Source organism: Talpa europaea (genome assembly GCF_964194135.1).
Source record: "Talpa europaea genome assembly, chromosome: 2".
NCBI lineage: Eukaryota > Metazoa > Chordata > Mammalia > Eulipotyphla > Talpidae > Talpa > Talpa europaea.
This window is the reverse complement of record NC_140068.1, coordinates 49079430-49091429: the sequence shown is the minus strand read 5'-3', so window position 1 is coordinate 49091429 and position 12000 is coordinate 49079430. Positions and strand designations below refer to the sequence as shown.

General features: G+C 34.6%; 1 protein-coding gene across 1 annotated transcript in view; it reads right to left on the bottom strand.

The window, feature by feature from the left end:
• Positions 1–12000, bottom strand: part of ASCC3 (activating signal cointegrator 1 complex subunit 3) — a gene marked incomplete at its 5' end in the record, with an annotated part of 257934 nt that overhangs the window by 74021 nt on the left and 171913 nt on the right. Inside the window, 4 exons of the mRNA XM_084227788.1 lie at positions 4047–4172; positions 5511–5643; positions 6903–7023; positions 9011–9148. Of these exons, the coding sequence (XP_084083914.1) occupies positions 4047–4172; positions 5511–5643; positions 6903–7023; positions 9011–9148 (518 nt within the window). The remainder of the gene's footprint in view (positions 1–4046; positions 4173–5510; positions 5644–6902; positions 7024–9010; positions 9149–12000) is intronic.

Below are 12000 nucleotides of genomic sequence, written 5' to 3'. Positions count from 1 at the left end.
TTCAATATAACACATTTAAAATTTGATCAATATTATATGACAGTTTACAAATTAGTCTAGACTGGGGAAAGACCAAAACATTCAGGTGAAACAGATGAAAGCAAAGAACAAGAAAAAAAAAAAATTGAGTTATGAAGTCAAGGTAATAAATGTAGAGTAATAACATTAACAAAAGTAAGAAAGTTAGATTAGAGGAAGATTTTGATGGCTATTTAGATGATTAGGTTTCAAATATATTGAATTTGAAATGACAGTAAGAAGTTCACGTGGCAACATTCACAGGAAGGGGGAGAAATGAGATTGTAACTTGGTAGAAAGCAGACTGGAGTGACATATTTTGGGGTCTTTCATATACAGATGATATTTTTAAATATAGAAGGGATCTCCAAAGATGAACTTCTTAGTATTAAGTACCAACAAGAGCACAATATCACTTCTACAGTATTCTTGCCAATCAGGTCTTGATTCTGGGATGAGGAAATTTCAGCCAAACTGAAACTGAAGGTCTTTTTTTTTTTTTAAACAAAATAACTGGTCAATATTTTTCTAAAATGTCAAGGTTATGACAGACAATGTAAGACTAAGGAAATGTCATAGATTGGAGTGAACTAAATAAGCAGAAAATTTTTTTTTTTTAAAAGATTAATTTTATTTTTATTTTTTTTGTTTATACAAGCACTGGGTACAGTCAGAAGTGCGGGAGGGTGAGAGAATTCACCAGAGCCAGAGCGGGGAGCAGAGCAGGCAGAAGGACCGAAGTACACTGCTGAGGGGAGCAGCGGGCGGCAGGAGAGGTCTGCGCGCCATGCGGGACCCTCCTCCGGTGGCCGGGGAGCAGCCGGGGATCGAACCGGCACTGCCGAGGCTGCGGGCAGCTTCGCAACCCAGCGCTCAACCACTGCGCCACCGGGGAGGCCCAATAAGCAGAAAATTAAGTGGAATGCAGAATAATAAATTTGATCCTGTACTATAAAGGGACACTAGTGGGACAACTGGTAAAATTTATAGATTAGTTAATAACATTGTTGAAATGATAATTTATGGTTTTGATTGAGCTGCGGTCATATAAGATATTAACTTTTGGGGGAAGCTGGGTTAAAGTATACAGTAATCATTTGTTCTAGTTTTGTGATTTTAAATAAGTCTCACATTGTTTCAAAATGAAAAATTAAAATTAAAAAAATTAAGAAAAGAAGATATAAAGTTCAGTGTAACTGTGGATTCAGTAAGAAACTATAATTTGATAAATAACTCAGTTTGCCTCAGAAAATTAGTCCCTTGGTTGCAATCAGACATGCTAATAGAAATGATTAGGTTCTTAGTCTCCAAACTAGGTTATTCAGGATGGTATAGATGAGTAAAGCAACTGGAATGGCATTCAAGAACAACAGCTCACTCATCAACATTAATCATGCTCTTCATAATTAATACAGAATTCAGAAAAGCTTTTTTATTATGATTGAGTCCCCACATGAACTTATGAGGGAGGTAAGCTTATTACTCACTTTCTAGATGAAAAAAGTGAAGTTGAGAGAGGCAAAGTGAATCAAGGTCACACAGACAGCAGAGAGTGGTGCTGAAACAAGTGTTCTGATTCCAAACTCAAGCTTTCTCTACTACACTGAATGCCTCTCTTCTTATGACATTATATATATATATACACACACACACACGTATATATACATATATACACACATACACATGCGCGCGCGCACACACACACACTCACACAGTTATATACCAAGTCTTCCTCCTTTCAAAACAAAGAGATGTGAGCCAGAAAAGTAAGGTTTCTAAAGCTTGACTTTATCACAGAGTAGTTATGGGATCTAGAGTTAGTCATTTTAAGTTTCCAGCCTCTAATTCTCAATATCAAACAAGAAAGTTGGACTAAAGTATATGCAATGTCTATCCTAGTATACCATTCCACATTTCTAATCCTCTGATCTATTTACTGATAAATTTTCAGTGCCTGATTGCTATCTTGCTCCCAGATGATATTTTGTACCAAATCCAGAGGAAGGAACAGATGAGGACACCCTGAGCAAAAAGTGGCACCATATTCTCAAACTCCCATCCATGTAAGTGGAACTACTGGCTGAAAGAAATAAAATTCTTATGGTAGCAACAAGCATGATTTAGCAATAATATCATTGTGAGCTATGTATTCAGGACTCTATAGTGGTTTAACATTCCCTCTTGCTCATCTCAGGAATGTCCCTCATATTTGGCATCTTTCTTTCCCTCTGCATCTGTTTGTCCTATTTATCCTTCCCATATTATTGTGAAGCTTCTTAACTTGTCTTCCTGCTATAAATGTTTCCCCATTCTAAGTCATTACCTACCCTAGTGCTATGAGTATCAAGGCAAACAAAACCTAATTCGCTGATGTTAAACTATGTTTAAAATCTTCCAATGGTACTGTACCACAGTCATCAGGATCAATGCCAACTCGTTAGCTTGGCAAACATTTCCCCTACTCTTTGCTGTTTGATGTACTTTCTGGTCAAGATAATCTTTCTTCTCCATACTCTGTAAGTTCCAGCTACATCAAACTTCTTGCCATTTTCTAAACATTCAAGTTCCAAGGGTGTCTGCCCATATAGTAATTTTGTGCCTTCCACCTTTCACTGATCGAGATTCAAGATCTGGTTGAAATATAACCTCTTCTGTAAAAGTTTCACTCTCATAGTTTAAATATAGATTATTAGAGCACTAATGATTTATACTGTAATGATTTATATGCCTTATATCCACACTAAAAGATCAGCTTTCGGAGACAGGGAATGACATACACTTATCTTTAAGTCTCAGTGTCTAGTATAACATCTGACAAACAGGTGCTAAATGATGACCTACCTGTAGTGCTTATACTAAAAGACTCCTTCAGAATTCCTGCAATTTCAGCTCTTTATGCAAGTGTTTTACAGATAACTCAAAAATTCTTCCCCTACAACTTCATAATCCTCATCCTCTGAATTTCAACTACACTCAAGTCATCAGTACTGAGTAATTTAGTACATTTCTTTTTTTAAAAAACAAGATTTATTTTATTTATTTATGCATACAAGAGCAGGGGTATAGGCCGGAGGTGTGTTTGTGTGTGTGTGTGGGGGGAGGGGGGGTGAGAGAATACACCAGAGTCAGAAAGGGGAGCAGAACAGGCAGATCTACTGAAATACTCTGCTGAGGGGGCGAGACAGGAGAGGACTGCTGCGCCATGTGGGTCAGCTCCCTGTCTGGGGACCGAATTAATGCCGCAGTAGCTGTTGATAGCTTAATAGTGCTGACTTTAACCTCTGCACCACCAGGGAGGCCCCTAATTTAGTACATTTCTTAATGACTGGAGGTATCTTCTCTCCCTAACTATAGCGATAACTCCTAATGTAAGTTCTAATTAAAATAAATAATAAATACACACAATTATTTTCTAATATTACAATATATTGTGATCATCTAATTCTCTGAGAAAATTCATGCAACTGGAATGTCCAATGTTCTCAGTTTTATTATATATCTGATATTACAGATTTTTATTTTATATTTTTTAAGATTTATTTATTTATTTATTTATTTATTTATTTATTTATTTATTTATTTAAGCACTGGGTACAGTCAGAAGCGCGGGAGGGTGAGAGAATTCACCAGAACGGGGAGCAGAGCAGGCAGAAGGCCCGAGGTACACTGCTGAGGGGAGCAGCGGGCGGCAGGAGAGGTCTGCGCGCCATGCGGGACCCTCCTCTGGTGACCGGGGAGCAGCCGGGAATCGAACCGGCGCTGCAGAGGCCGCGGGCAGCTTCGCAACCCAGCGCTCAACTGCTGTGCCACAGGGGAGGCCCCTGATATTACAGATTTTTAAATGAAATTAAAAAAAATTACAAGGGGAGTAGACAGAAGAAGACAGAGATAGATGGGGGCAGGGGGAGAGAGAGATAGAGAAATAGCGACAGAGACTGAGAGAATTTAGACATTAGAGTTTGCTACTTTCAAACATATTTTCTTTCAGGGCAAAGCAGAAAGATAAATGTTGCCCTGTGCTTACTTACCTGGGGTTCATGATAAGACGTCGGAAAAAGTAAGTCCAGGTGATATAATCCATTGCATCTTGCTTAGATGTTATTGTGCCACCAGCAATCTCTGCATTTAAATGATCAGAGAGTACTCCCAAAAGGCTATATAGTAACAAAGATAGAGAAAACATAAATGAACATGAAATGAAACACACTTTATCTTACACAGTAGATTCATTTTATGTTTCAGGCAACAAATGTGTTTTGTACAGTATAATCTATATTTAATTTTTTGGAAAATAATTGTTAGAATGGAATAAATACCGGTCGACAGGAAAGGAGCTAGTACGTTTTAGGAGGAAAGGTGAGAATCAAAATAAAAGCAGACAACAGAAGATATCTTTGAGAGCAGGGAAGATATACTTATAGTGTATTGGTGTAAGTATGGGATAATACTGAAGCAGAAGGAGAGCTGGCAATAAAGGGATGACAGCCCTTCACAATAGAACAAAGCTGTAACTTTCATTCAACCCAATAATATTAACTCTCCAACCACATAAGATATAATTGGACTAGAAGTTGCAGAGTGTACAACAATGATCAAGTGTGTTGAAAAACTGGCATAACAAACTCTTCATTTTAGATTCTTATGTTATAAAAAAAGGAAATAATGATCAACACATGAAAAGGTTAATAAGTAAATGATGAGACATGGAACATTTAATATTTATTTGGAAATTTTAATATTTATATTAAAAAACAGTTTTTAAAATTTCTTATTTTTGTGTAGAAGAACGAGTATGTAGAATAGAGATGCGGGGGATGAGATGGTTCACCAGAGACAGAGTGGGGAGCAGAAAAGAAAAATGTCTTGTCCTTTGCAGTTAGGATATGGTAAAGGAAAGAGTATAGTCAAAGTCTGTGATAAAAAGTAGCAAACGATAAATGTTTTCAATGAAAAATGTGTAAGTGAGGGCAAATAGTTATTTTCAGCTGAGAAAAGGAGAAAAGAATTTGTTAAAGGAGCAGTAGTTACTACAATACACACCAAACTAATTATTAAATGTTTACTATGTGCTTATCACTGTACCAGGCCTTAAACATTTGATCATTACAAGTACTTTATATGAAATAGCTATCACTGCTGCTGTCTATTTCATAGATTAATATACTGAAGCATGGAGGATTTAAGTAAGTTGCTTGGTACCAAGCATGTAAATGGTGAAGATATCATGTAAATCGAAGTTGTCTGGCTCCAAATCGAAGTTGTCTGGCTCCGGAATCAATGAGACTGACATTGTACTAAAATTGCTTCTTAAAAAAAAGTTTTTTAGTGAAATTTTAATTGTATGTTGTCTTATAGCAATGATAATATTCAATTTCACTTCAAGTAACTTTTAAACTACAAAATTTACTGGTTTTTATCTAAATGAAATGGAAACACAAATATTAATTTTTTAATTAATGGATTCATTTAAATTAATTCATAGCACAAGTTACCTTGATTCTACAGGGAAAGGTTCATAAAGAAATTTTTTGTAAAAGTCTTTCTTTATGTCATGAACCAGAATTACAGCTTTGCCTTGGTCATCAAACTGAGGCCTCCCAGCACGCCCCATCATCTGGAGTACATCTGTAAAAAAAGAGAAGCAGGATTCTGCAGGATGGCACATTATGGTATGTTTCTACACTGCAACAAAGTAACAATTGAATAGAAAATTTATGAGCAAGTATACTATCTGTGATGGCTACTATTGAGTTCCCTAAAAACTAAATGATCAATTCATTCACTATGATTAAAAAATAGATTCTCTGACTGTAAAAATAACAGAGATGAAAGCTTCCTTTAGTTAAATGCTTAAGAATACTGTTTAAAAATTATTACTATTTTATAGATGACTGGATCAAGAAGATGTGGTACATATATACCATGGAATATTACTCAGCATTCAAAAAAGATAAACACATGCAATTTGCTGCAACATGGATGGCGCTGGAAGGGATCATGCTCAGCGAAATAAGCCAAAAAGAAAAAGAAAAATACCGGATGGTCTCACTCATAGCAGGAATCTAGAAAACTTAAATAATGGACCAGGAAAATGAATAACTATAAGAAAGTGAAAATCAAAATCAACAAAAAACTATGAACCAGAGACACTTTTAGGGGGGCGGGGGCGGGAGGGGAGGGATTGGGGTCAGAATGGGGGGCTGCAATTGTATGGGGAATATAACAATAAAATTTATTAAAAAAAAAAAAAAAAAAAATAAAAATTATTACTATTTTAATTAAGTTAGAAAAAGCAATACACATACAGGAAAATCTCTTCAGCAGAGTCATTTGATTATTTTTCCTGACAAATAATGGGCCATTTATTTCCTCCCTCCCACTCATTTCTCTTATACTGCAGGAACTTCCAAGTAATGATTTAGAAATGACATAATTATAACATGCAGTCATTGAGTGGAAATACATATTGATTATATTTCTCTTTAGAGCCCACTGGAAATACTTTTAATATGTTAATAGACTCAAGCAGCAACAAGGGCTTTGGTTCTAGATGTCCCATGGAAGTATCATTTTTAGTGAGACAGGCTTAAAATTAAATATAATATTTAATTATAAGTTTTTAAATCACTAATGGCTATAAACTAGTAATTTTATCAATTTATGAATGTGAAGCCATTAGTTATGCTTCTGATGTTTATTAATAAAGAAAGTAAAAGCAAATAAAACAGTTCAATATACTGAATAATGTTACACTAGAAACAAAATGTATAATTCATTTATTATATTTTAAATATGACCAATTCTCTACAATTTAATCCATCCTAATTCAAATTTTAAGGTTAAAGTAGAATAGTACTATATCTATAAAATTAAAAAAAAATAACCTGTAATGGGAAAATCCACATAACGTCTTGTTTTTCCATCATAATATTCTGTTCCTTTAATAATTACTAAATGAGCTGGAAAGTTTACACCCCAGGCTAATGTGCTTGTAGCAATTAGAACCTAAAAAAATAAAAGATAATATCTTCTATTTAGATGAAGGAACTTTCAAGTTACATTGAAGTATCTGTTCATGGAATCAAGAAAAACAAGAGACAATATAAATAGTTAGGACTACACTAAACTATAAAGCTTCTGTACAGTGGAAAAATTTTAATTAAAACAAAGACACTCTGGGAGAAAATATTTCCACATCATACATCTGAACAAGGGGCTAGTATCCAGTATCTACAAATAACTGATATAATTCAATGAAAAGAAAACAATGAACCCAATCAAAAAATGAGTAGGAAGAGGGGCCTCCCCGGTGGCGTAGCGGTTGAGTGCTGGGTTGCGAATGCCCGCAGCCTCTGCGGCACCGGTTCGATCCCCGGCTGCTCCCCCGCCACCAGAGGAGGGTCCCACATGGCGCGCAGACCTCTCCTGCCGCCCGCTGCTCCCCTCAGCAGTGTACTTCGGTCCTTCTGCCTGCTCTGCTCCCCGCTCTGGCTCTGGTGAATTCTCTCACCCTCCCGCGCTTCTGACTGTACCCAGTGCATGTATAAACAAAAACAAAACAAACAAATAAATAAATAAAACATGCCTCTATAAAAAAAAAAAAAAAAAAAAAAAGAGTAGGAAGAGCTAAAAAGACACTTCTCCAGAGAAGACATACAGATGGCTAGCAGGCACATGGGGGAAAAAAAGTAATTATATAAAGTAAAAATCAAAATCAACAGGCAACTATAAACCAGAGACATTCTGCAGTGGGGGAGAAGAGAGTAGGATCAAAAAGGTGGTGTGAGGAGCACAAGGGACTATGTGATAGTACATGGGTGAATGGGTTCTGGGAATTTCACAGGGACTATAACCAAGATCAACCATACATTGTACAAAAATGAAAAATGATGTAAAAAATATATAAAATAAAATAATGAAAAAAATGCTCATCATTATCATCAGGGAAACGCAAATCAAAACCACAATGAGCTACCATGTCATACTTGTCAGAAAGGGCCATATCAAAAAGACTACAAACAACAAATATTTTCAAGAATGTGGTGAAAAAGAACTCTCATACAATGTTGGTGTGAATATAGACTGGTCCAGTCCATATGGAAAACAGTATAGAGATTTCTCAAGATATTAAAAATAGGGTCTCCCCTGGTGGCGCAGCTGTTGAGCCCTGGGCTGCAAACCGGTGAGGGTCCCACATGGTGTGACAGACCTCTTCTGTCGCGCCTGCTGCTCCCCTCAGCAGTGTATTTCATCATCTGCCTGTTCTGCTCCCCACTCTGGCTCTGTTAATTCTCTCACCCTCCTGTGCTTCTGACTGTGCCCAGTGCTTGTATAAATAAATAAATAAAATCTTTAAAAAAAAGAGATATTAAAAATAGATCTACCACATGAACCAGCAGTTCCACTCTTAGACATCTACCCAAAGAGTGCAAAACCACTAATTTGAAGGGTTACATGCACTACTTTTCATGTCTGCACTATTTGTAATAGCCAACCTATGGAAACAACCTAAATGCCCAAAGACAGTTGAATGAATTAGGAAGATGAGGCATATATACACAATGGAACTCTACTCAGCTATAAAAAGAGATATACTCTTGACTTTTATGACAACATGGATGGAACTAGAGGGGATCATGCTAAGTTAAATGAGTCACCAGGAGATACAAATACTGAATGGTGTCACTTAAATGTGGGATATGGAAAACCAAAACAAAGGGTCAGATACAGCCAAACCAATAGCAAACTCTAGAAATCTGACTGTAGAATTGAGGCTACTAGAGGGGGACAGATGAAGAGGAGAATAAAATGAGGAGGAGGCACAATGGACTATGGTGGAGAACTTTCAGTGCCTTGGTGATTGCTGTGCTATTATGACATATACCTGAAGGGTGTGAACTTATACCCTTAAATCATTTATAGAGTTGTAAACCAATGTTAGATCAATTAAAAAAAAAAAAAGCAAAGATAATGAGAAGGGGAAAAAGAATACCTGAACTTTACAGTTTACAAATAATTCCTCTACTGTTTTTCGGTCCCTTTCATGAAGTCCAGCATGGTGCATTCCTATTCCAAAAGCAAGTGTCAGCTTTAGGTTGGAATCTCTTAGTGTTCCAATGATGTTCTCCATCTGCAAATAGAAAATCAATTACAAGATGTAGATGCATTAGTTTAAAATTGTTCATATGAAGACTGTATTTGATTTTTTTTTTTTTGCTTCTTAGTATATTATGAGCATAAAAATACAGGCCCCATCTACTGTTATGATTATAATGAAATAAAATGAAAAGAATATTTAGTGACTATGCATATTCTAAGTGAAGAAAAGTTTAACTGCAACAAGGAAAAATACCTGTGAATCAATGGAATGTTACCTTAATAAGTAACAATTATTAAAAGGGATGTAATGTTGCCTAAAGTATTTCAGTGTCTGTGTTTATCTGCTGGGTCAAAAAGACTTCTATCTTTTTGGGTCAGTGTTAAAAATTTTAAAAATCATTCATAATCCCATCAGATAGCAAGAATCATTCAAATTTAGGCTTTCTTACTAAACTCCGTCTCAGAGGAAGTCATATATCCTCTCTAAACCTTAGTTTCTTCAGTTAAAAAAAAAAATATATTTTTGTTTGCTTTTCACTTCTTTGCTCAATAATGCAGCTAAATGCTTTTCATATTTACTGACTTTTCTGGGTATGTATTAAGGATATCAATGCCTTTCCATCATGTTATAATACTTTCATCCAGTTTTCTATTTGCATTTCATGTATATATAAATGTTTTTTTACTTTATGGAATTAAATTTTTAAATTCGCCCCCTGTGCTTTGTTGCTTAAAAAACATTTCTTCCTCTTGAGGATCAAGTATGTATTTACTTATTATTATTACTTCAATTTCTGTTGTACTTTTATTTTTATTTAAATAATTAATCTGTAATTATTTCATAGTAGTATGATAGAAATATAAATTTATTTTTTCTAAATAACCAGTTATTCTAGAAATATTGATTAAATACCTCACCTATTTTTAAATAACTTTTATATATACCAGCGTTGAATTTTATAATAGATTTTATTTCCAGTCTCATTTTAGCTCACTCAGTTTGATATGTCTAAGTAGTTTCTGAAATTCAATTTTTTAAAAATACTCTCTAAATGCTCTCTGAATACTGATCATTTTCTATTGGACATGGAAATTATTTGAATTTATGGCAAGAAACCAGCAAATCTTGTTTTTACGAACTGGTACTCCTTGTAAAGAATTAAATAGAAAGTCCAATCTCCTTCTATTTAATGAAGATCTCTACTGTTTATTAAAATACAGGATGACACAAGATGCAGCTTGGTGAAGTTCTTTCTGGGCAAGTCCGTGCAGGGAGTAATGCTGATATCAAGTGGCTTGAGAATAAAGAATGCTTAAAAGAAGGACCTTCTTTAGCTATGGCTGTAACTTTATTACCACATGTGAACAGAAAACAATAGTGGAGGAGGTACTGGGAAATAGGTATGCATATATATCTGCAGACTGAAAACCTGGTATTGTCTTCAGACTTCATTTCCTTTTCCCATTTCACTATTACCTTTAATATACTCAAGTATACCTGCAACACACTTTGCTGGCTACACATAAAATAATAAGTAGCTCAGAAATCTCTATCCTGTAGAAAGCTTAGCTTGGCTGTTGCAGTATAGTAAAAAATGCTTAAGACAAACACCCATATAATGAAGCACTCCAATTGTTTTCATTATTATTCATTTTGTTTTTAATTTTTGGAAAATTTTCTAAGCTTTGGAAACAAGATGTTTCACACCAATAATAAAAAAATGGAAAGATTAAATTTGATTATGTAACAATTTTAATGTACAAAAAGCACTGCCTGGACTAGGTAATCTTTTAATGAAATACATATCAGAAATATTGTTCAACTTTCCCTGAACAGAATGCATTTAATAAACAGTTAATTCTGTACTACAGTCACAGTATGGTCACCTGAGGTTAGTGCATTATTTACTTTATAAGCAAGAATATGGAATATGTTAACATAAATCCACTTTACCTTTTAAATTAGCATAGGATAAGTAAGCTAACTTATGCATAACTTAGCTTACTATAAGTAAGCTAACAAATGCATACTATCAAGAAAGGCACTTGCTTATTTCATAAATTATGTTGGCCATTTTTTTGTTTAATAGTACACTGAATAAAATATTTTTAATTTACACTATCAAGAATTAAGTCACTGTTATTTTTTGCTCTGACAATGAGTTTCAGGGGTTTTCTTTTTTAATTTCACAGCGTATTTTTGTTACTTGTAAAACTCTTAGAGTTTCAGGGCAATGCAAACCATATCCAAAAAGCAATGTACCATTTACCATAGGAAAACTAAAGAATACGATGTCAGGAGGTGTAGTTAAGCATTAGTATCCTTTCCTTTTCCATTATGGAAGGGTAGCTGTTGTTCATTCTCCCTGCCCCCACTTTCACATAAATCAATGCATTAAAAAGAACTATCTGCCTATCTGAACAGGCAAAGACCTAAAATCCTCATGAGAACAATTACAAAAAAAGCAACTTCATTTATTACATGGTTACTGTGGATGAGTTCTGCGTTATTTGACCACAATAAAAAAGTGAAATTTATAGAAACATTACTCAATCATCAAATAAAATGCTACTAGAACAGCCTGTTTAAATTTGAAAATGTAATTTTGATTAAATTTTATATGTTATTACTGTTATATTTATTACTATATGTTATTTTACTGCTTAAAATAAAAATAATCTTCATCTTCATTAAAAATCATAATACAAGTGGACATCTTTAGGAATTAGGAAAATGAAAGCTTAAGGCATGATAACAGAAATTATTTGTTGAGTACTTTTCAGACATTGTGCTGACAACTTTACAAAAATTTTCACATTTAATTTTTTACATAAAATAATATAGTTTTGATGTAATACACAATTCATTAACACAATCAGGTA